Source organism: Eublepharis macularius, chromosome 6 (assembly GCF_028583425.1).
Source record: "Eublepharis macularius isolate TG4126 chromosome 6, MPM_Emac_v1.0, whole genome shotgun sequence".
NCBI classification, from domain to species: Eukaryota; Metazoa; Chordata; class Lepidosauria; order Squamata; family Eublepharidae; genus Eublepharis; species Eublepharis macularius.
The window spans coordinates 116,514,558-116,540,978 of record NC_072795.1 but is presented as its reverse complement, the minus strand read 5'-3'; the positions used below and the strand labels follow the sequence as shown (position 1 = coordinate 116,540,978).

At 41.8% G+C, this 26,421-nt stretch overlaps 1 protein-coding gene across 1 annotated transcript in view; it reads right to left on the bottom strand.

The window, feature by feature from the left end:
- Positions 1-589: 589 nt before the first annotated feature.
- CTNNA3 (catenin alpha 3) overlaps positions 590-26,421 on the bottom strand; it is a 1,107,197-nt gene continuing 1,081,365 nt past the window's right edge. Inside the window, exons 17-18 of the mRNA XM_054983955.1 lie at positions 20,764-20,898; positions 590-877 (exon numbers count right to left, since the gene is read on the bottom strand). Of these exons, the coding sequence (XP_054839930.1) occupies positions 590-877; positions 20,764-20,898 (423 nt within the window). The remainder of the gene's footprint in view (positions 878-20,763; positions 20,899-26,421) is intronic.

The window sequence follows — 26,421 nt, the reverse complement described above, 5'->3', positions numbered from 1 at the left end:
TAGGAGGCAGAACCAACCATAAAACACCAAGAGCAAGGTTATATATAATTCTAGTAGTCACTTTCACATTTCAGGCAGAAGTTTTGTTTTTATCTGCACAGCCAATCAGAAGCCTTTCTGGGCAAAAGCCCCATCTATTCTTGCACACTTTCTAAAAGCATTTGTCAGGCAACAGGAAGAGTGTTGGTGGCTTAAATTAAAAAAAAAAACAAGTGTGAAGTGGTTTGAACACGCTGAAGCTTTGAGTAAATAATAAATATTAGCATTATTAAATGCCGCTGTAATTAACCCATTGCCCAGCCTACTTTACCCTTCTGTTAATGATACATTCCAGAGTGTTGCGATGCCAAATCGAATGCATTAGTGAGTGAGCAAGCACACATGTAAAGGAAAGAAATGTTGTTAAATGTGGATGGAGGCAAATGCTGAAAAGTGGGTTCCATATGTGACCTCCTATAAATGTTAAACATCTGAAAAGAAAATGTCAGTTACTGTTTCTTGTGGGATTAAGCAAGTGAAAAAAAATTAGGATTTGAAATTATCGAAGTCTCTGCATATGAAACCTTTTGCAGTGAACAGAACAACCATCTTAGTTTATTTGTCTTCCTCTAAATTCACTCATGACTTGAACGGGGTGGATTTTCTTCTTAGCTGAACCTTTCCTGACAGCTGCATAGATTTCCTCCGGCTTCTCCCTCTTAATCAAAGGCTTCTTTTCTGGAGCCTTCATCCGCCACATCACCACAGGGTGTCGTGGGCCAGCAGGACTTTGAATTCTGATAATCTTCGTCGAGGCGATATAGGACATCTTCACTGTCTGTACCACGGCATTCATTAAGTTTTTGGCAGCCTGAATGAGTGAAGTCACACTGTCCAGCTGTAATATGAAACATGGCCATTAGCTTTAGAAATCAGGCTAGCTTTAATCAGAAACAAACATTTAAAATGCAGTTGATCTTTGTTTCCCTTTGTACAGCAGATGTGAGGAGTGAAACAGCATGAACGTGCAGGGGTCAAAAGTAATTTGCAATGCTGGAGAACAGAAGGCTATGATTTTTTTAAAAAGAATTTATTTAACAATGTTATGTTTTTGACATCTTGCGCTTATTATTCAGATCCATCTGCAATCTAACAAAATAATATAACATCAGAGACATTATATACATGTTAAGAAGGGGACCACTCTGTCAAATATCTTAACACACAGTCAAAGTACTGCTGGTTAGGCCCTTGCCAGGTTTCAGTTGTTGCAGTTCATGTTGTTGCCATAAATAAAAAGTGGCCCTTTATTACCCAAGCATTGTATCTGCCTCTTTATTTCTTTCAACTGGTGTGCGGAGGGGGGGGGGGAATTCCACATACCAGGGGAATACCAGAGGTTGGCTTTGATAGACTTTTTGATAGTTGGATACATTTTTAATAGATACCATTATTTATTAGCTTTTGTATTTATGGATTTATTTCTTTGGCTGTTACATTTATTGACTGATGTCATTGATGGTGGTAGAGATTGCTGAAAAGTGACTTAAGGCAACATCTGGTGGGGTCTGCGGCATAAAGTAGTATAATAGTGTCAAGTTCATGTAGCAGCACAAGGTTGGTACTTTTGTCAATGCAACTGTAGTGTTTATCGTAGTACATGTGGAGCCATCCATGCCTTGCTGTGGTTTTGCCTCTTATCTACTGAGCAGAGAATTGAGCTGAAGTGCACCATGGGAGAGGCCAGCAGGAGAGCGGGCTTGATTTCTTGCCATGGTGTTGCCCCAAATTGCCCCAAATTCCCGCTACAACACACAGTGTAAAGGAAAGTATGTTTTTTCTTGATTGGAATAAGGAAGTCTAATAACATTTGACCAATTATGAAAACTTGAAAAATGTTTCAAGTGTCTGCTAATTTCTTATTCTACATCACACTCTTTCCATTCCGTATACACCTATTGTGAAGAAATGGCCACATTGGAATCATCTTTTTCATCTCCTAATTCTAGAACAGATAATTATAAGTACAAAATTAAATATATAATTACAAACACCTTTTTAATAGACCTGTAAGGATGCCTTTCAGTACAATTCTCATGTTCTAAGCAGCAGTATTCATTATTATTGTTATTATTATTAATGATAACAACAATAATAACAATAATTTATATAGTGTCATCAAGGTGCATGGTACTTTACAGACCACAAGAAAACCAACGTTCTTATAATCAAATGTGTAGATGCAATGACTTGATTTCCATACTCATGCACTTAAAATGCTATCTATCCTTGCTGATCCAGCAAGAGAGACCCACGCAGAAACAAATTTCAGCTTGCAGATCTGCCAGGGGTACAATAGATTGCCTCATGATAGCAAAGAAAGTGTGAGGGAAGTCTGAGTGAAACCTCCTCATAACAATGATTGTAGAGTCTCTTTACATGGGATGCCTTGGCACATGTTCATCAAGTGTAGGGAGACAGTGTTAGCAGGGAAGTGTAGTTTAAAAAGACAGAGCTGGTGGAGATTGCTTTTCAGAGGGTTTGTCAATTTCATATTCGACTTCCTGAATGCTCTGGTAATTTCACCTCTCCAGTCTAAAATTGTGTGGGATTGCAACCAGAGGGCACCGAGGAATGGAAATGGGCTGGAGCTGCCTTCCAGAGGTTATAATGGGCTGAAGCTTCCCTTCTGGCATTTCACAGTCTCTTCACACAGCTCCAGCATATAGCAAAGCCTTTGCCCTGCCACCAGCTGGGTTTTTTAAACTGCCCCTCCTGGCTAACATTGCCTCTCACAACACGTGTTTATTCATGTGTCAGATGTCTCATGTAGATAGACTCTAATTCATGTGGGCGTAGGAGATAAGGGCAATTGCACAGTCCCATTCCCCATACCCTGCATCTCTTGCCCAGCCTGAGAAAAAGTGACACTGTTTCCGCTCTTGAGTTCCAATCAGTATCAATCGATACGCGGTGCAGGCCCTCCCTTCGATGTGCCATTTCAGAATGCAGGTGGCAGATCACATATTTGAATGTTGCCTCACATTTTTTTTTAAATTCTCTTTGGACACTTGATAAAAGACTAAGCTACTGTCCAACAGGCATTATTAAAAATAAAGGGAATCTTGTTCTAGTTTAAATGTCTGTGGAAATTTTCTTGATAAAGTTTTGTTGTGTCTTGTTTTTCATTTTTGTAATGCATCACAAGGCTCCCTGAGAAAGGGGGGCTAAAAATGAAGCAATAAATAAATAAATTGAGCAATTTTCTGATGCTTTCATGCCAACAGATTCCTGCCTTTCTCTCCCACCGAGCAGTGTCCCATGAGCCCCAATAAAGTGATACTAGGGACTAGGGAAGCCTCATGGACAAAATTCAGTGATGTGCATGGGTCTGCAATGAGGAGGAGGAATTAGGCAGGAAAGGGGATTCTCTTCCACCAGCAAAGGAAGGAAGATAATTCCTTGCCCAATTCCTATTCCTCACTTCAGCTCCCCAATGACATTTTGCCCATGAGGTTCTCCTAACCCTTGGATATCACTTATGGGGTGATTATCAGGTGGAAATAACCTTCTTTCATGAGTGCCCTTGCATCCACAATATGTAGGATCCAGTCCTATTTAGAAGTGGGCATGAACAGCAATACGAACAAAAAAAGCCACGGACAGCCCAAACAGCTGTTCATGATCAAGCTGTTCGTGAGGCTCCGTTCATGGCGAACTTGTGTTCGTTCCAAGACCTCTTCGTGACGTTCATCTGTCTGGCTTCGTAAAGCCAGACAGTCTGGTGCCTTTCAATCAATTCCCCTGGCAACATAGACATGGACTGTCTGAACTCTGTCTGAACTCCTTCTGGCTTTCCTTCTGGCTTCTAACCCCTCAAAGTAGCTTCCAGCAGACAGTCCAGTTTTTGCCATTGTGAAGAGAAAATGACATTAAAGGGGGAGACCCATGGATCATGCCTTTCCGAGCTCAAGTTCAGCTAATTCCCAAGGAGGCCGTTCTGGCTCCCATGTACCTCCAACTACGAACATGTTCGTGAACATGTCATGTCTGTCAATGTTCATGAATCCCTGTTCGTGGATGGCAACGAACAATGAACATCGTGTTCATTTTTTTCCTGTTTGTGCCCACCTCTAGTCCTATTCCCTGAATTCCTATTTGTTGTTTCAATCAAAGGGTCTCACAAATTATGGAACAGAAGTATCTGAATAATTTGCTCTTGGAAGCTAACAGCCTTTTAAAATGTTACTTCATCTGGTTGACAGCCAGAGATGTTGTTTCTTGTCAACAAAAGCTTATTCCAGCATTGCAGCCAGCAATCCAAAAAACGAAACTAGTAAAATGTCTGCTGCTTTTAAGATGGTTAGTTTTTTACTTGCACGTGCGTTGATTCAGTTTCTCCGCTACTAGCCACTTACTCTGCTGAAAACAAAGGAATGGAATATTTTTTAAAAAGCACATTTTGGAATGATAATTAGAGTACTTTGCTGAGCCTCAGTAATAAAGATCTGTATGTCAGCTAGTGCTAGATTTCTTCCTCTTTAAATGCACAAATTCTGACAACAAAATGAGACGATCATTTTATCAGTTGGACTTCAAGTGGAAATGAATGTGAGCTTCAGCGAGTTTCTGATCAAGTTGCAGATTCAGTTCTTCGGTCTACGCATACTTACAGCAGTAAATGTTCACAGTTTAGTGCTGTAACAATTTTTTAATTCTCTTGCTTTCTTTTGAAGCTCCTCATAGGTTGGACTCACATATTTGCAAGTGCATGGGTCTGATCATTTGACGTACTGTGTACAGTTCTGGGCATCACAATTTAAGAAGGATGTTGACAAGCTGGAACGTATCCAAAGAAAAGCAACAAAGATAATGAGGGGTCTGAAGACCCCTTATGAGGAAAGATGAAGGAGGCAGGTATGTTTAGCCTGGAGAGGAGGCGACTGTGAGGTGCTATGATAGCCTTCTTCAAGTATTTGAAGGTCTGTCACATAGAGGATGGAGCAGAGTTTTTGTCTGTTGCCCCGGTGGGCTGGACCAGAAACAAGAGGTTAAAATTAAAGCTTAAGTGTTCAGCTAAATATTACAAAGAACTTCCTAACATTTTATTTATTTATTTATTTATTCAATTTATATACCGCCCATCCCAGGGGCTCTGGGCGGTGAACAGTTAAAATTGATAAAAACAAAACTAAAATCAATATACAAATAATAAAACAAATTAACAAGGTGCAGTGGTGGGGAGAACCTTCCCCACCCCAAAGGTGGGAGGCCGACATGGCACCGCCCCCTTCAATCACCAAACGCCTGGCAGAACAGCTCTGTCTTACAGGCCCGGCGGAACGATAATATGTCCCGCTGGGCCCGGGTTTCCATTGACAGAGCGTTCCACCAGGCTGGGGCCAGGACTGAAAAAGCCCTGGCCCTGGTTGAAGCGAGGCGGGCTTCCTTAGGGCCGGGGACCACAAGTAAATATTTATTCGCTGATCGGAGCGATCTCCGGGGAACGTACAGGGAGAGGCGGTCCCGAAGATATGCCGGTCCCAACCCACTCAGGGCTTTAAAGGTAAGAACCAACACTTTGAACCTGATTCGGAATTCAACTGGAAGCCAGTGCAGCTGGCGCAGGACAGGTGTGATGTGTGACTGGTAAGGTATACCAGTCAGGACCCGTGCCGCCGCATTCTGGACCAGTTGTAGTTTCCGGATCAGGCCCAGGGGTAGCCCAGCGTAGAGTGAGTTACAGTAATCTAGCCTGGAGGTGACCGTTGCATGGATCACTGTAGCCAGGTCCTGGGGCATCAGGTAGGGGGCAAGTTGCCTGATCTGACGAAGATGGAAAAATGCAGACTTGGCAACCGCCGTGACCTGGGCCTCCATCGATAGGGAGGCATCCAGGAGCACACCCAGACTCTTTACCACTGGCAAAGTTGTCCCATCGAGGGCAGGGAGCTGGATCCCAACATCTGGCAGCCCCCGTCCCAGCTGCAGGACCTCCGTCTTCACTGGGTTCAATTTCAGCCTGCTCTGTTTCAACCATGCCGTCACAGCCTCCAAAGCTCTGGCCAGATTGTCTGGGGCCGTGTCTGGCCGGCCGTCCATCAACAGAAAAAGTTGGGTGTCATCCGCGTATTGATGACAACCCAGCCCAAACCTCCGCACCAACTGGGCGAGGGGGCGCATATAGATGTTAAATAACATTGGGGAGAGTATCGCCCCTTGGGGAACCCCGCACACCAAAGGGTGACATGTGGGCAGACACGTGGAACCTGCAGTAAGACACACAGCCCACTGCCATAAGCTTTTCTGCCTGCAAAAGCATACTGGGTAGAAGGAGGGGGAATCACAAAGCCTCTCCTGCCTCAGCACACATGTGCTTGGGAGCTCATTTCTATACACACACACACACACACACGCTATTTTGAAGGTGAGTGCTGATCACTCATTAAATGCGAGTTTCACCTGATGTTGTCTAATGCCAGTCCTAGAATTGCTTATGTTCTGTTTCTGCATTTCTTCAACTCCGTATTGGTTTCTTGCTAATGTTATTTGTAAACTTGTATTTATTTATCCTATGGCATTGTTTATGGGAATGTCCTTGAAATTGACTGTACTAATCTCACACTGTGTAATCTGCCTTGAGTCTCAGTGAGAAAGGCGGACTTTAAAAGACATAAACAAAACAAACAAACAAACTCATATTCAACACCTCGTGTAATCAGACCCTGTCTCTCGCCATTTGTACCCAGCAAGATTTTAAAATCAGCCCCTACCTAGAGTTCTGTATGTACTGATAGCGCCCAATCTTGGGTTTTTACTGTGGGAACTCTTATGTTATGTAATAGCCTTCCAGAGAATCTCAGGAAAGCCCCTTCCCTCATGGAAGGGTTCCCTTCAGAAAGCGGGTTTGATGCCACTATTTAAAATGGTATTTGATGGTGGTTTTAATTTCATTTCAGCATGACGTTGCTGCACTCCTGTAGAAGGGTAACAAGAAGAAAATATTTTTCATAAATCTTTTTTCTTGTATAAAATCCATTATCAGCTTTAGGAAATTTTCTTGCTTGCTAGAAGGCAACTGGTGCAGAATATAAGATGCTTAGTTTCTGCCTTACGTGGGGAAGGGGCCATTTTCTCTCATCTCCTCTTTCCAAAGAAGGAAGACACTGGGCTTATGGGACAGGAGCTAGGCCAAGGGCCTTGTTCTTCCTGGCTAGCCAGGAGGGGTGGAGGAAGAGGCATCTAAGGCCAGTTTATTTCTCAAAGGCAGGCATTTGCCTTGCAGAGCTGCTTACTCATTCATGGTTCAGAAAGGCAATGTGAGATTTTCTCCTTGCGTTGTGAACATTTGGGTCCTCCTCCTTAGATTGGTTGAGAGAAATACCTTTTTGCCTGCTTCATACTGCTTGGGAAGGAGTTAGGTTGTTAAATGGGCCTGGTCTTCAACTGATAAGCCTTAACCAGGGTTAGGGTTGTGAGGTCTCCTTACCTCCCTGCCGCAATGCGGGGACGGGGAGGGGTGGCACTTACCTATCAGATGTCCACACACATGATTTCTGGGCTGAATAGTCCTGGAGCAAAGCCCATAAGCAATCCTAGGGCCTGTGCGATGACATCACATCATGCCAGGAGCGCACTTGGGAGGTCTGTTCCCATGCCTCTTCCCCACTGGCCCAGTGAGTGAGGGGGCAGGAGGCTGGGAGTGAGTGATTCTCTGCTACCACTGGGGGAACAGCAACCCTAAGCAGGGTATCCAAAACCCTGTGTTATGTGCAGTATGAAAATCTGGTGTGCGCCCTGTGACATTTAAGATAGGAAAGGTTTTTCAACCTATCTTCTGACTAGACCTAGGGGAGTTAGAGAGAGGACCTCCCCGTGGAACTGGAGCGGCATCATTTGAATCCTCATGCTGCCCAGAGGGATGGGGGGGGTACTGGGGGCTCAACTCTTCTCAGCCCACAGCCACAGCCACAGCACTCATGCAAGGAAAAGCAAAGTATGGCCTCATTTTCACAGCAGCTTTGAGCCAGGTTGGGATTGCCCATAATTCTAGCTGTCTGCAGGCAGCCCAGTAAAAGGGTAACCTACTTTAGGAGTGGGAAGCATTTCATAAGCTTCACAGTTTTTTAACATCACACTTTGGTTTAAGCCTGGCATTTTCATTTTTGGATTACACAGCAAATAGCTGAATGATGGAGCAGAATTGAGGTGGTATGTTCATTCCTGTTACAGAGGTAGAACACAATGGGGTTGACTACTATATCTCAAAATTTCAAGAGCTAAGTTAAATACACTTAAGAATATAGTGTTCTGTTCTGTACACTTTTGAAAATAGTGAGAATTGAACATTTGAATATTCTCCCATGCGTCAATCCCTCCTTGCACACAGATAACTATCATGTCACTCTAGGCTCGCTTTCCTTCCCCTTGGCATGCTAGTCTTCCAGAGGCATGAAGTGTTTGATATACAGCATTCACCCATGTGACCCCCACCACCTGCATTATGAAACAGTGTAGCTGACTTGAGATTTCAGCACATATTATTTGGCTCTAGTTCATTGCATGATTTTTACATCACTTGTATGATGATTAAAAGCTAATCGCCAGGTGTGATGCACATTTCATATCCATGAATTATTAGGAGTAGCATGAAAAAAGAAATCAAATGAAACCAAAATCAGATGAAGTAAACCATGTAATGAAATCCAGCATGGAGTAGTGGTTAGAGTACTATTGAGATCCAGGTTTGAAACCCTTCTGCCATGGAAAGTCACCAGGTGATCTTGGGCCAGTCAGAATCTCTCAGTCTACCTTCCCTCTCAGGATTGTTGCTATGTAGATAAAATGGTAAAGATGAGAATGATGTTGTAAGCTGCTTTGGCCCTCACTGGGGAAAAAGCGGAGTATCAAATAGGTAAATAAACAAGCAAGAATTAAAATGCTATTCTCATGGGATTTATTGTCGAAGGCTTTCACGGCCGGAGAACGATGGTTGTTGTGGGTTTTCCGGGCTGTATTGCCGTGGTCTTGGCATTGTAGTTCCTGACGTTTCGCCAGCAGCTGTGGCTGGCATCTTCAGAGGTGTAGCACCAAAAGACAGAGATCTCTCAGTGTCACAGTGTGGAAAAGATGTAGGTCATTTGTATCTACTCAGGAGGGGTGGGGTTGAGCTGAGTCATCCTGTAAGAGTTTCCCAGGGTGTGGAATGCTAATGGCGGGAGGCTTCACTGTATCCTGAGGAGGTTCTTTTGCATATGGATTGGTACTTGATGTGCTAATCTTCTCTGCAGGGCTATTGTCGGGGATAGAATGTTTTGTTAGCCTGGTGTTTTTCAGAACTGGAAACCATGCTCTGTTCATTCTTAAGGTTTCTTCTTTCCTGTTGAAGTTTTGCTTATGCTTGTGAATTTCAATGGCTTCCCTGTGCAGTCTGACAAAGTAGTTGGAAGTGTTGTCCAGTATTTTGGTGTCCTGGAATAAGATACTGTGCCCTGTTTGAGTTAGGCTATGTTCAGCCACTGCTGATTTTTCAGGTTGTCCAAGTCTGCAGTGTCTTTCATGTTCTTTTATTCTTGTCTGGATGCTACGCTTTGTGGTCCCGATGTAAACTTGTCCACAGCTGCAGGGTATACGGTATACTCCTGCAGAGGTGAGGGGGTCTCTACTGTCTTTTGCTGATCGTAGCATCTGTTGTATTTTTCAGGTGGGTCTGAATACTGCTTGAAGGTTATGCTTTTTCATAAGCTTTCCCATCTGATCAGTAATTCCTTTGATATATGGCAAAAACACTTTTCCTGTAGGAGACTGTTTTTCCTTGGTTGTTTGATTCATCCTGGGTTTGATTGCTCTTCGGATTTCATTTCTGGAGTAGCCATTTGCCTGAAGTGCGTGGTTTTGATGATTAATTTCCTCATTGAGAAAGTGCGGCTCACATATCCGTCTTGCATGATCCACTAATGTTTTCATTATGCCTCTTTTCTGTCGGGGGTGGTGATTGGAGTTTTTGTGTAAGTACCGATCAGTGTGAGTTGGTTTCTTGTAGACCTTGTGACCTAACAGAAAGTTTGCTTTGCGGATGACCAAGGTATCCAGGAATGGGAGTTTTCCCTCGATTTCTTTCTCCATTGTGAATTGTATGTTCAGGTGGATGTTGTTGAGATGATTCAAAAAACCCATCAATTCTTCCTCCCCATGGCTCCAAATGATAAATGTATCATCCACAAACCGGAACCATACACTAGATTTGTGGGGTGCTGATTCTAGAGCTGTTTTTTCAAAATGTTCCATGTAGAAGTTTGCTATAACTGGGCTGAGTGGGCTCCCCATGGCCACCCCATCCATCTGTTCATAGAATTCGTTGTCCCATTGGAAGTAACTGGTTGTCAGACAATGGTGGAATAAGGCTGTTACATCCTCTGGGAAAATCTGATTAATAAGTGCAATAGTGTCTTTTACTGGAACCTTGGTAAACAGGGATACAACATCAAATAGCCCTGCAGAGAATATTAGCACATCAAGTACCAATCCATATGCAAAAGAACCTCAGGACACAGTGAAGCCTCCCGCCATTAGCATTCCACACCCTGGGAAACTCTTACAGGATGACTCAGCTCAACCCCACCCCTCCTGAGTAGATACAAATGACCTACATCTTTTCCACACTGTGATACTGAGAGATCTCTGTCTTTTGGTGCTACACCTCTGAAGATGCCAGCCACAGCTGCTGGCAAAACGTCAGGAACTACAATGCCAAGACCACGGCAATACAGCCCGGAAAACCCACAACAACCAACCTCATGGGATTTCTTTGCACCCTGCAAAATTGACATAATTTTACTTCCTTCTGCTCTTAAATGTTTCAGTATCTGTAGCCAAATAATATAAAGAAAAAGAAATGTGCAGTGCAATCCTAAGCAGAGTTTACCCGTCAAAGTCCATTAAAATCAACATGGAAAGAAGAGTGTAACTCTGCTTAGTATGGCACTTTAGGCCATAAAAATTAAAGCAAGAAGACACAAAAACAAGCAGACAAAGCCGAATGTTTTGGAGTTGTCTATTTTGCTAGCCCAATCCATTATTGCAGCAGCTGAATATCTGCAGCAGATTCTGGCAGAGAAGAAAATCTATGTCTGAGAGAGGCAGGCAATACCATTTAAGCAGAAGGTCGACACATAACTGAGTTTGGCAAAAGCTAAACATAGTTAGAATTGGCCTGAGATCAAGTATCTGTAAATCAGGAACAGCAGTTAAAGGGAATGGCAGGTGGATTCTCCTGAAGCATCCAAAATGTACCCTGAGGCAAGCCTATCAATTAAACTTTCAATGGGATGAAAAGAGCAGAAGATGAAACCTTGTGAAGTACTGTAACACTGAAAGGTCACAGCAAAGAACAGAGCCAGGAGTAGCAGAGTGTATGGCAACATAAGGTGCTGAGACAAAAAAGGTGTGACGCGCAGACTACTGGTAGGGGGGTTGTGCGCGTGTTATTTTTAAGCAATCACATTACTCGAGGACAGTTGAGTGTTGAATTTTCATTACTCTAAACATTTGAATATGCCCAAGCTCATGGTCCCAAATGTGGTTTTGATGTGATTAAAAAAAACCTTCTGTGCCACCAAGATTTCGCTAAAAAATAAAGATGATAGAAAATATTATGGAAAGGGCCTAACTTGGATGGCCCAGGTGAGCCTGATTTCATCAGAACTTGGAAGCTAAGCAGGGTCACCCTTGGTTAGTAATTGAATGGGAGGCCACCAGGGAAGACGAGGGGTGCTATGCAGAGGCAGGCAAAGCAAATCACCCCTGAACGTCTCTCACCTCAAAAATCCCAGTAGGGGTCGCCATAAGTCACTATGACTTGACAACCCTCTCCACCACCACCACATCGTGGAAAGAGAAAAACAGCCCCTTTGAAGTCTTTGCCAAATGAACCCATTTGGTTGAGGCATCTTTCCACAGAGGAAAGAAGGGACTATTCTTCTCAGGCAACATAGTGGCCTCCCTCCAACACTGCATAATTTTGTGGAATGACTCCGTGTTCATGAGCTCTGTTCAAAATAATGGGACAACTTATTATTGGTGGAGAATTTTTGTGAAGGTGCAAAATCATGCAGCCACACAAGCTTCCTTTGGACCTGTCTTGAGTTTCAGAATCACACTTTAGCAGGAATAAAGGTTTCCACAGGTAGCAAATGATAACATTAAATATGCTGTTTAAAGTATCTAATAAGAATAAGAGTAGCTGCCTCAGGCAGATTCTAGAGAGTGCAGGACAGAAATCGTTTAAATAAATACGAATTTTTTAGAAATACAGTGGAAATACAGCAATAGGTCTACCACCTGCTCTAAAATTGATTTGTAGTTTTCTTTATTTCTAGAATGTTTGTACTGTGTTCTCTGTTGTCAAAGGACAAAGTGGTTGCTAAAACAAAAATTAGAAAGTAATGACCAGGTTTTTTAAAATCTGTAAGTAATAATTAATACAAATAAAAGTTTTTGATCCTTGATCATACAGTGTTTGCAATAAACCTTGTGATGTCCTACTAATTTGCCACATTTACACTCTGAATATCTGGACTATTTATCATTTGCCAGGTTAAAAGATAGCAAGCAAAAACTAGCCTTAATACTCCATAGATCTCTCTCTCTCTCTGTGTGTGTGTCAAGAACAAGTGGGGAACCTGCAAGACTGGTGGGGATTCCATCCTTCCCCACCTACAAAAAGGGGAACTACAAGTGATGGGTTCCCTCAGTTTTAAACCCATGTCTGCTGATTCCATTTTTAATTGAGTTGTAGTTTTTTTTAACACAGATCTGCGAGCCCCGCCCCCCCCCCCGCCAGAATAGGCATGCAGCAGGGCAGCCCTAATTGTGCGGGCTCGCTGACTGGCCAGCTTGCCTGAGGGAGATGCAGGAGGAAGACAGTGACCCAGCTGTCCCTCTCCATGCCTCTCATCATAAGATGGAGGAGTACTGTCTGCCCTGCCTCCCCTTGACCACTCTAGCATTGAATCCATGCGCAGAGAAGGGGAGGCTTGGGCCGAGCTTCAGCAGTGTTTCTTTGCAAAAGGGCCAGGGAGAGGGAGGGCAGGTCAGGTGCTGGGTTCCAGTGGGCACAAGGAACTGGAGGCATCTAGTCCTGCCCTATCCCAGCTCCTTCCAGTTTGGAAAGTTCCCTAGATCCATCACTGTCAGCATTTACAGGACCCTGTACAGGGTCTGTAAGCTGGGAAGAATCTGTGCTTTCATTTGGGTGCTTTCACAATGCAACCCCTCTTCCAGGATAGTTACATGCTCACGAGTAGACATGGACATGAATGGGAAAACCCCCCAAACACCCTGTTCGTCATTCGGTGCCATCCACGAACAATGAACAACAAACATGGATGAACATGAACTGTTCCCGGACAAGTTCGTAGTTCGTGGGGGTGCTGTTTTAATGTTGAAATGTTTTAATGTCTTGATGTTCTGTGTCTCAGGGACTCTATTTTGGTGGAAAGACAGCGTAGAAAATAAATAAATAAATAAATAAATAAATAAATAAATAAATAAATAAATAAATAAATAAATAAATAAAATGTGTAATTTTGTAAGTGACCTGAGGAATGCAATTAATTTTCCTATGTTTAGATAATGTGTGAAGAGCCCTGTGGCTCAGAGTGGTAAACTGCAGTACTGTAGCCCAAGCTCTGCTCAGTCACGACCTGAGTTCGATTCTGGCGGAAGCCAGGTTCAGATAGCCGGCTCAAGGTTGACTCAGCCTTCCATCCTTCCGAGGTCGGTAAAATGAGTACCCAGTTTACTGGGGGTAAAATGTAGATGACTGGGGAAGGCAATGGCAAACCAATCCGTAACAAAACGTCTGCCAAGAAAACATCGTGAATGATGCGACATCCCCCCACGGGTCAGTAATGACTCTGTGCTTGCATAGGGGATTACCTTAACTTCTTCTTCTTTTAGATAATGTACACTGGCTATGTGTGAGACAATAGCTCTACAGATTAGACATATTTAGAAGATTCGACAAATGTATGGATAGGTCCATCAGAGATATTCGCTGTGATGGCTAGATGGAATCTTCAGGGCCAGAGACAGTGTTCCTCCGATTACTAGTTGCTGGGGAGCTTCAAGGAGAGGTTTTGTCCTTTGTGTTCTCCTTACAGGCCTACAGGAAAATCTGATTGACCACATGGGGAAATAGGATGCTATACTAGATGGACCTTTGTCTGATTCAGCAGAGTTTTTCTTTTGTTCTTAACTCAACATGTTAGCAAAGATAAAGAAGAGACTGCAGTGGAGAACTCACAGTATGGGTAGGAGTCTCTCTCTCTGTGTATGTGTGTGTAAGAGAAGAAGGGGAAAATTCACTATATAAAATAAGGAGTTGCCTGAAGTAAAATGGTTTTCTTTCTTTCTGCATGCTGCATTGATTTCCTGTCCAATGTTCTCTTCTGTTTAGCAGTTCATTTTTATTCTGCCAGTGGGTGGTATTTAGGATGATTATGAAAAGCTGGATGTGTTATCCATTTTCTGTTTACTTTGCAGCATGGCAAGAACTTTATTAGAACCCATAGGGTTCTTGGAGCAGAGGAAAACAGGTTGTTGTCCGCTGATGCCTTCCTCCTCCGTTTCTCAATTTTAGGGCCTGTTCAAAGACATTTGCTGTCCTTTGACTGCTGCTAAAAGCCCTTGGCTATCGTGGGGATCCACACATGGGGAGCGTATTGCTGAAGTTCCTGCCTCCATGCTGCAGTCTAACCTCATGCAGGATTAGCACACCAGTGCTGTGTATCCCTGAAGGAAGCTGAGATACTGACATTGCATGTTGGCGCATGGGGTGTTTGAAGATTACTTTTTACACCAATGCAGGGGAGGGGAGGTCAAACATTACTCCCCATGTATGAATCACCAGCAAGAACTTTTCAGTTCTCAACAGCAAATACAGGAGAGTGACTACATGTGGACAAAGTCTTAGGGCCAAGCATACATGTAGACAGCCATCAAATGCCCTACTATGTAAAGTTTGATTTTAAAAGAGCAGCTGCTTCTGGGGACCAGGAACTGGGACTGAAGAGATGAGGGGAGAAGGGCCTTCCTCCAAACTGAAAATACATTAAGCCTCAACAGAAAACAAAAAGAGGCACCATATGGGTGCCTTTCATCTGTACTGCGGCTTAAAGCAGCTTTCAAAGGGCCAAATAAGTAGAGTTTCTGTCACGGACCTGCAGTGTCCCATCGAGTCTTTCCTTAAGTAATACCATCTTTCACCCAAATTGACAGGCCTGGATAGTAGAAAGTAAGCAGGAATAACTAAACAGTAATTTAATGAATTTTTTTTCTATTTACTGCTTCAACAAGTCATACTCCAAGGGAAAGGCATATGCTATCCACTAAAACTCTTAATGTATATGGAAAATCTGGCCGTTTTCACACGTCTTACCGGCCGCACAAAATTGCGCAAAACTCCTGGAACGACGGAGTCTTCCTGGCATGATTTCTCATCAGGACTCTGGTTTGTGGTGTGATTCGCACCACAAACCGGACTCATGACGGGAAATCGCGCCAGGAGGACACCATCATTCCTGGAGTTTTCCGCGATTTTGTGCGGCCAGTAAGACGTGTGAAAATGGCCTTGCTCTAAATAACTTTCTATTGGTTGTAACCTTCCAGGCCTTGCCTTTCATGATGTTTACTGCTTCTTAAACCATTACAGTGCCAGGATGAATGTGATCCATTTAAGAAAGCAGTCTGGTAGTTCAGCAATTTTTCAAGGAATGCTGATTCTGTCCCTTTATTAGCAGGTTTGCTTTTTCCAATGTATTTCCCACTTAACATATTCACAAAGTGCTTATTTATTTCCATCAAAATGAAGACACCCTGAAGCAAAGCATCCTTTCTACATTCTTAGTCATCACGGCAATTCATCTACCCCACATGTTTGCTACAGAACACATTTTTCTTGATGAGAAAGATGCTTATGGTTGTTGTGGGTTTTCCGGGCTGTATTGCCGTGGTCTTACTGGCCTCACAAAGACCATGGCAATACAGTCCGGAAAACCCACAACAACCATCATTCTCCGGCCGTGAAAGCCTTCGACAATACATAGAAAGATGCTTATTTTGGAGTAGATGTTACTTTCTCCAAGATGTGAACCCAGAACTACATAATGATGCAGTTTTAAAAAAATTGTAAATATTTACATGTACTATGTGCCATGTATGATTTCCCCCATTATTTAACTAAGTTGAGTATAAAAAAAAAATGTTTACATTCTAATCTTACATTTGCTCAGGTATATTTGTCTACACCTGTAGCACATCTAAGCAGTACCAGCAAAACATTTGAGTTTTGACATTGACACTGATACAGTAGATACTCCAGAAGGGACTGGAATGGACAGTGCATAGGGTACAGTTGTTAAGTGGAAGCGGTAGAAACAGAAATATTTCCACTTGGAGGGATAGCAATGCCTTATCAATGGTTTTCTGGAATTCAAGAGGACAAGACAGAGAGGGTGGAGTAACTGTAGGATGCATTCTCCACAGAGTTAATCTCAGTTTGATCATGTTTGGGTGTAGAATAAGAACCCAGTCTTGAGACAGGAGATTTCTGTGTTCTGGAAGGTGTTAGAAGTTCCCTTTGGCAAAGTAAGGAAAAGATAGAAATGGACTGGGACCAACATACCTGAGGGACCGCCTTTCCCCGTATGTACCCTGGAGAACACTTAGATAGGCAGGAAAATATCTACTGGTGGTCCCTGGTCCCAGGGAGGCTTGCCTGGCCTTGTTCAGGGCCAGGCCTTTTCCAGTCCTGGCCCCTACCTGGTGGAACTCTCTGTCAGAGGACACTCGAGCCCGCCAAGATCTTATGTCTTTTCAGTGGTCCTGTAAGACAGAGATGTTCTGCCAGGCATATGGTTGAGGCTGATCTTAGGTGTTCAAGAAATGCCTCCCAACAGTCTCCCATTGGGGGGGGGGACATAACATCTGCCCACCCACATGCAAAGTCACAGTGAAGGCATCAGTTCGTACTCCCTCCTCCTTTGCTTATATTTGGCTGGGAAGAGTGGAGGGAGCTGCCATTTTGGGATTTTAAATGGATTTTAAATGTATTTATTGTTGATTCTGTTTTTAATGTATCTAAATGGTTTATTTTTGTATTATTACATTGATATAACCCGCCTTGAACCCACTTGTGGGGAGGGCTGGGTAGAAATTGAATAAATTATTATTATTATTATTATAGTTTGGTATAGCCATAAACAGTGCTATTAGCATGCAGTTGGCCATGTCTCTTGGGATCTTGATGATGACTCTGAAGAAGAGAGGTGGAAACATGTTGCAGAATCCTGTATATCAAGGTCTCAAGAACACATCACCTAAGAAGCTGTTATCCTTTTCCCCTCTGCTGCAGTTCTACAAAGTGTACATATTGATCTCAGGGCAGGCCCATCAACTGAAGAACATGCGAAGAGTTTCACATAGTTATCTTTCATCAAAGAACTACATTTTGCAGATATATTTACTCCCAAATATTTTACTTTCTTTTCTGATTGGAATCCTGTCGATTTAATTAATTCCGCTTCTTGTATTAAAGTCATGTTTTTTATAATAACTTTTGTCTTTTGATAGTTCACTTTCATTCCAGTCATTGCACCATACTCTTTAATACGGTGCATTAATTGCTTTATGGAGTCTATTGAATCTTCTAATATGAACATTAAATCATCAGGAAATGCCTGTAGTTTATATTTATGTCCTTTAACTGTTGCTCCCTTAATTATAGGGTCTTTTCTAGTAACTCTTGTTAATATTTCCAAGGTCAATATGAAAATCAAAGGTGAGAGTGGACATCCTTGTCTTATCCCTTTTTCTATCCAGATTGTATCAGTCAAATCATTATTGATAATTATTTTAGCCTTTTGTTTTTTGTATATAGCTTCTATTGCTCTTATGAAATTTACTCCAAAATCCATTTCTTTCATTTGTTCTGTAAAGAACTGCCAACTGACATTATCAAAAGCTTTTTCAGCATCCAAAAATATCATAGCCATCGCCTTTTCAGGATGTACTTCATAGTATTCCAGTAAATTTAGCATAGTTCTAATATTATTTCTCATTTGTCTTTTAGGGAGAAATCCAGCTTGGTCTTGATGTATTATTTCCTGCAGTATTTTTAAAGCCTCATAGCTAGTATTGAAGGAAATATTTTATAATCACAATTTAATAAAGATATCGGTTGATAATTCTAAATTTCTTTTAAGTCTGTGCCTTCTTTACGAATCAATGAAATAGTGGCGTCCATCCAAGATTCCAGTATGGTCCCTTCTTCAATCACTGTAGCAATTGTATTCTTATAGGGTAGAAGAATAACATCTTTCATCGCTTTATAATACTCTGCTGGTAATCCATCTGGTCCCAGAGTTTCCCCTGTATTTTGCTTGTGTATAGCCTTCGTTACTTCTGTCACTGTTATAGGGTCATTAAAAATTCTCTTATTCTCCTCTGAAAGTTTAGGGAGGTCTTGCTTATGTAAAAAGTGTTTTTGATCCTCTATTGGTATCTCCACCTTCCCATATAATTGTTTATAAAAAGACTCCACTATTTTCTTCAACTCTTCCTTTTGTGTCCTCACTATCTTCATAGCATCATATAGTCCATGTATCATTCTCTTTTCTCTTTACTTTCTGAGTTTATAAGCAAGCCATCATCCAGGTTTCTTTGCATATTCAAAGTAATTCTGTTTAGCGAATTTAACATTTTTAGCAATTTCTTCAGCTAATAATTAATTGATTTGATTTTGTAATATCATAATATTAGATTTTAAATCCAAGTTTGAAAGATCTTTTTTCAAGCCTTTCTCATTTTTCTCTAGGTTATCTATAATCTCTTGATATTTTTGTTTTCCTTCCCTTTTCGGCTTGGTCACATATCTTTTCGCTAGTCCTCTGAAGAAGGCTTTACTTGTATCCCAAACAATTCTCGTATGTCCAGAGGAGTTAGCCGTGTTAGTCTGTAGTAACAAAATCAAAAAGAGTCCAGTAGCACCTTTAAGACTAACCAATTTTATTGTAGCATAAGCTTTCGAGAATCAAGTTCTCTTCATCAGATGCCTGATCAAAACTGGATCAACTCTGTCCATTTCACCTCCCCTTTGGGGAGGAGAAGATGAAATTAACAAATCCTCTCAGGAATGATCTCTGCCAGCTCTGTGTAGAACCACAGGCTCTGCCTTTTTGAACTATGCTTCCTGGCTAACATTGTATCTCCCTTCACTTAAGCGTCCTCGTGTAAGATCTCTCATGTACAGAAGAGCTGGCAAAGATCGCTCCTGAAAGGGTTTGTTAATTTCATCTTCACCTCCCTGAAGGCTCTGTCCATTTCACCTCCCCTTTGGGGAGGAGAAGATGAAATTAACAAACCCTTTCAGGAGCGATCTCTGCCAGCTCTGCGTAGAGAAGTGAAACTGAACTATGCAGCCTTTTTGAACTGCTCTTCCTGGCTAACTTTGTATCTCCCTACATTTGAGTGTCCTTATGTAAGAGGTCTCATGTAGAGAAACTCACAGTGCTTGAAAGAGGTTTTCTGTGCCATACAAAATGAGGGCAGGGGATAACAGGGCAAGAAAGAAGGAACCTCCCCCATTGTCTACAGTAAAACACTAGCCCTATGGAAAACACTTAGATGTACCCGAAGATTATTTATTTATTTATTTTCTTCAATTTATAGTCCGCCCTCCCCACACAAGTGGGCTCAGGGCGGATCACAACAGACTTAAAATACACCACATTAAGGAAAAAAAGAGAAAAGTTCTTCATAATGTTTCTGCTGCAACCTGCAGCAGTTGAATAACTGAGCAGGAAGCGCCGCTCCACCCTGTCTAAGCATCCATGTTGTTCCTGGGTGCCTCTAATGAGTGCAACCAGCACAGAAAATCCTTTTAAGCTTAGTTTTAGAAGTTTATTTGAACTGATTCTGCACATGCATGAATTCCATCAGTGTGAGGCACAAAGATGAAGAACAAGAGGTCTTTGACATTTTAGCCTCTGGGAGGAAACAGCAGCTTATTCAGAAGCTCACTATTACCAAATTGCAAAGAACTTGCGAATAAAGTCATTTACACTTGATCCAGTTCGGACTGCACATTGTCTACTGCAGAATTTGTTTTCTATTAGTGTAACCTGATAAAGTGGACAAAACTTGCGGATACATTAAGTCCAGAATGCAGTTCTATGCATCTATTCTCCAGTTTTTTTCCAACCAAAACTAGGATGTACATTTCAACAGAGGAATGGTGTGATGGAGGCTGTTTAACTGGCCATTACCATCATCCCCCAGCTTCTTTTCTTTTTGTAGGAAAAAAGTACCTACAACTTTTCCTGTGCAGCAACTTAAGGGTTGATTTTTGAGCCTAAAAATAGCTGGAAGGGAAATAGTTAAGTAGTTTCTTCCCCCTTCCCTGTTCTTCCACTGAAGCTCAGTGGCTGCTTTCTGTTAAAAAACAATGTCTGAGGAAAGATACACAGAACTGCACTCGCAGTGTAATTTGGCCCTCAAAAAAAAGAAAAAGAAAATGAATACCGCAAACTGTGATTTAATTTACAACCGAATTAAAACTCCAGCATTCACATTAGTTACAAAGTTGTTCAAATGGAGGCTCAAGGGCCATAACCCCAAGAGACTCAAATATCATCTCAGGAGCTGACATCTAGTTCTGATTATAGCACAGGCTGGAACTGGAAGATAATAGTCTAAGGAAATGTCCCTCAGGCAATTTGCACTTACCGCTGACACAATGAGCTCGCTGCCTAAACTCTGGATCTCAGCTTTAACTTGACTGCAGATTTTGAGCTGGTGGGAGTACAGTTTGATCTGCTCCAGGTAAGCCAGTAAGTCCTGCTTACATGATAGGTCTGGGCACTAAAATAAACCCAAATAAAAAATGAGTAAGAAGACTAACAAGTATCATTCGTTAACAAGTTTCAGTGGAAATAAGAGCCAACAGTTTCCAGAGAACCCAAGCAATCACATTCATGCAACAGGTTGTTTAACTTTTCCCCTTAATAAATGGTGTCAAAACTTCCCTCAGTTTCCAATAAGGCTTGTTATATGCCATTTAGGGGGTGGGGAAAGGGACTGAAAAAAGGAAGGTCCAAGTTCTGTTGGGTTCACAGAATTAGTTGGGATTCTTTGGCTATTGGTTCCCATTGGGTGGATCACTGCATTTAACAAATATATATAAATAAATGGAACCCATGAACTGATCTTATCTTTGTGAGTTTTTCATAGGCATTCAAAATCATAATATTTACACTGCAAAGCAACATGTTAGAAGAATTGTTTTAAATAGATATTAGACATTTTTTGAAACCAGAGTATGTTAGCAGTCGACCCTGACCCTCATGTTAATAGGGAAGCTTATGAATATGGTTATATCATAAGCTCCTCTCCACAGAAGTGCTTTCTGGCAAGGCAGGAGATGGCAGTCAACCCCCGGACGGGAGTTGGAAAATTACTGGAATGTGAGTCATAGGTGAGACTATCAGCCCATACCCCAGAGATGTATAAAATTATAAAACAAAACAGATCTTTCAGGAGTTCCTGAGTTAATCTCCTCCAAACCCCTTTGATCTTCCCTTATCCACTCTCCCATTTTGGGGCTATTCAGGAACCTGTTAAGCCCCACCTGTCCAGTCATCGTGGGTTATCAATCATTTTTCTCACCAGCCAGCCTTTCCCAACTGTATTATTTCACCTCTGGACCAACTGGTAAGTTATTGTTTTGGAGCAATGGTACCCAGTCCTGTCTCAGGGTATGTTTCACAATATAATTGATTGCCCAGCCACAAGCTCAGTATGCATGTTCTCTTGGATCCTATACCCACCCTCAGATGCATGTCTGAGCCTCTCTCTTCACGCCATAAAGGGCTGGTCACTCAAAGCTGCTATCATATGGATATCTCCTAACTTCTGGACTGGTAACTGTAACCCTCCCTGGAACTGCTTTCCCATTTCCTCCCTAATTTTCTTAGTTGGCTCTGTTTGCCTGCTGTGTGTGTTGGCGGAGGGGGGGGGGTTGAACTTCTGTTGAACATTCCTGTTGAACTTCTGCCGGTTTATGAAAGAGTTCTCCAGAGGAATGATTTTCATATACACTGATGGAGAAATCTCATTTAGTTACTCCCTCTTATTGCTTCTCTTTGTAAGCGAATTCCCTCAACTCAGTGTTCAGGTAACAAATAAGGGTAATTGTCAAAACAAAAGATGGTTAGGGTTAGTCTTAATTGCATAACATGTTCCCCATTAAAAAGCACATATATTTCTTAGCTGTATAATCTAGATCTAAATCATTGTTGCATGAATTGCATGAGCAATTGCCTTAATTGCACATTATTTGGGGATCTAGTTGCTGTGAGTTTTCTCCCCAGATCCAAAGATGAAGTACTCAAACCTACCCTTGATATCCATGACTACAAACATCCAGGTTTTGGCACTGGCAATGAGAAATAATGAATATTTGCAGTGTTTCTTAGAGCGGAACTACACGTGACAAAAGGCACAGATTGGACACTAGTCAGCTTCCCTCAAGTTTTGATGGGAAATGTAGGCATCCTACTCTTGCAGCTTGGCTCTGTGACTGCTGTCCAATGGACTTTTCAACTGTCACTTGTCCAACATTCCACCAAGCTGCCTACATTTCCCATCAAAACTTGAGGGAAGCTGACACGTGTCCAATCTGTGCCTTTTGTCACTTGTAGTTCCGCTCTTAGTCATTGCGAATAGCACCTGTGTGGTCACATCTGTTTCAGAGGGAACAGTTTTATGCCACAGGGACCACTGAATAAAATATTTAGGGAAAAGTCAAGCATGGAATAAGAAATGACATTAAAATCAAAATATAGTGACATCAACAGAAGACTTCAGGAGAGAAGTACATCCTAGGAAGAATCTGATACTGCCCATTGAATAACACAGCACTTGAATACTATGTTACTATGATTTTTCCATGGACTTAGGTTTTCTTTCATTATAATGAGTTTGTCATCCAAAAGATAAGCTAATTAGCAATTTGATTCCTTAGAACAAAACATAATGAATGATCTGATAGAACTGAGATTACCAGATTTACTGAAAACACTCACAGATTAACCCTTGATATCAATAGCTATAATAAGCTCAGACTCAAAATGTAGAATTCTACTTTAGAACATCTATAAACACTCTTTAACAGGTTGTGATAAATGATCAATAATTACGAGTTCTGTAAAAACAGTTATTAGTCTGTACCCTTTTAGAATGAAAACAAAAATCCCTGTCTACTCCTTCCTTGTTCTCTGACAGTCAGGGAGAACTAAAAACTCTTCAAGGCTTCAGAGATAGTAAATGTGAAAAAATAATGTCCATTAATCATCTTGTAGAACAGTGATCCCCCGATATGGTGTCCACAGATTCCTTGTCACTCACCAGTGCCCCTTGGCACCTACTTTGTTCCACAAAACATGTCTTCCTCAAAGCCAAGAGCCAAACTTGGTTTTCCTCACCTTTAGTGGAGTAGGAAAAGTCCAGAAGGCATCATCTTTGTGCTTTCAGGGAGCACCTATATGGAAACAGCTAGCTACCTCATATAAGGAAACTCCTGACATTTTGTGGAATATCTCGATTTTTTTGTGACTGGACCAAGCCCCCTTGGCAATTTGTGATCAGTCCCATTCTCCCACCCCATTTGGCTGTTGGCCAAATTTTGAGCAATGGCCTGGTTTTTCTGAGCACAATTCCAAAAGGACCTTGCCCATCATTACTGTTAGACTTACTGAAATAATCCCATATGCTGCATTATGCCCCACAATGCTTGTTTCAATGGGTTCTCATGAAATGGCACATATGTTAGTATTATACTTAATTAACCTTATAAACAAGATGTTCTACATGGCAAGTGTAACTTCTACGACTCTGCTTAGTGTAATCACATAACTGTAATTATTATCTCAATTGTATCGTCTTCTATTATCCTTTCATAGTCGCTTGCTAATAATATTCTACAAAATGGAATCTTAATGAATAAATTGCCTGCCTATAAGTATCTTAATTACAGTTTGCGCATAAGTTCCTGACTTCGAAAGCACTACAACGCAAGCATAAACTGAATGGCCACTGTTAAACTCCTTGCTTGCTTGTAGTCAGAAATGATTGCTTCATACTTCCTTAGAGAGACTAAATGATTAGATGACTTCCCTGAACAGACAATGTACTTGCAGGGTGGGATGAGACTATGGGATGATACTCATGGTTTCTGCATGTGAGAAAAGAATGCTGGTCTGAGACCGGGCAAGGTCACAGAGTTAAAGGTAAAGGTAAAGGTAAAGGTCATTCCCTGTGCAAGCACCGAGTCATTACTGACCCATAGTAATGACGTTTTCTTGGCAGACTTTTTACGGGGTGGTTTGTCATTGCCTTCCCCGGTCATCTACACTACACAGTACACTACACATGCTACATACTACACTACACTACACTACACTACACAGAGTTAGGAGACCTGAAAGTTGGCTGAAAGTGAAATGGCTGGTGGTGCATCACCTGAAGATGCAGGAACTCTCAAATCTTTTGAAATATTTGCAGATCAGGAACGGTTTTAGAAGTGGAAGGGACAAAGCTACACTCCCAAATGATGGTAAAAATAAGCAGCACAACCAATAATTCCATAATAGATGATTGATTGTGCTGCTAATTTTTACCATTAGCTGGGAGTGCGGCATTCACCCATCCGCTTGTAAAAACATTCCAGGTTCAAAAAATATGAGACCTCTCATGGAACTTCCATTTCAGTTTTGGAAGTGTCCTTTTGATAACAATGAGCACAAAGACGCCTGCTGGGTAGTGGTGTAGAACAGCCATTTTGCAAACTGGACAAGTTATTTCAAAATGTGTTAAAGTTCGAGACTTAACAATGAATAAACGCCTAGCAGACATAGAATTTTCAACTTCAGTGTTTTTACTTTTGCCTCTTCAATCTGTGATGAAAATGCACTGTAATATGAATGAATTTGACTAGTTGTTTTACAGTGTTATATTTCTATAACAAGAAATCAAGGGTTGTTTTTCTTATGTATTTTCAAAATGGCTCCTGCTAAAGTAAACAACCTAAAAGCTGTAGTTAAAGGTAAGATACAACACTTTTTATTAGTTTCCAGAGGTGAAAATCCACTTGGAACAGCTTCACAAGTCTCCATTTTGACGATCTGAGATTGCATGCAGCTCAAGTAAAAGTCATTCATTTGAAACTGCTCTACTTTATGAACTGGAAAAGGTCAAAGAGATGCAACAATGAGTCTTCATTACCCAATGATTGCTTATTTCAGCTGCTCTTTCACTTTAGAAGTGGCAGGAGAAAAAGAAAAGAGAGGTTTGTTTTTCTTACTTCCCTGTAATTTAGGATACTAAAATTCTCTAGTACATTAGGGCTGAGGTGTTGACTGGGGACAGAGTGCCACACTAATAGAGCTGTACTCAAAGATACTGTGGATGATAAGCTGACACGATCTGACAAAATGACAATATTGTCTGTGACATGAAGTATTTAAACTGATTCAGTTATTCCCACCTTCAGCAGCTAGAAAAAGGCACTGAAAAATATATACATTTCATAACAAGAGCTCCAATCCAGACATATTCACAGTAGCTATGCCAGATGATTTCAACAAAAATACTGGAAATATTTGATAAGAATTTGTCAACTAAAAAAAAAAAAATGGATCCAGTAGCTCCTTAGAGACCAGCTAAATTTCAGGGTATGAACTTTGAAGAGTCTCTAAGGTGTTACTGGGCCCAAATCTTGCTGTTCTACTACAGACCAACATGGCTATCCACCTGAAACTAAATATTTGCTCCCCCAGCTGGAATGAAAAAGCAGACACAAGCACTGAGAACTAAAGGGCTACTTTATTAAATTACAACATAACTGTAAACGTAATAAGAGCCCTGTGGCGCAGAGTGGTAAGCTGCAGTACTGCAGCCCAAGCTCTGCTCACAACCTGAGTTTGATCCTGGCGGAAGCTGGGTCCAGGTAACCAGCTCAAAGTTGACTCAGCCATCCTTCTGAGGTCAGCAAAATGAGTACCCAGTTTCCTGGGGGTAAAGTGTAGATGACTGGGGAAGGCAATGGCAAACCACCCCGTAAAAAGCCTGCCAAGAATACGGCCCTCCCAGCCAGCAGTTTCCACTGATAAGGCTGGGGGCTGCTCTTTGCCCCCCTGGAAGGAGGAGGAGACAGAGCATCTCCATGGTATCTGGGTCTCAGGCCGGGGGGGCAAAGACAGGAGCCTTATGAGGCAGCTCCACCCAGCTGGCTAGGAAGGGTATAAAAGAAGGCTGTTTCCACACGGCTTACCTTATTTTGCAAAATAGCAAAATCTCGCATGAAATCTTGTGGGACGACGCGGTTAT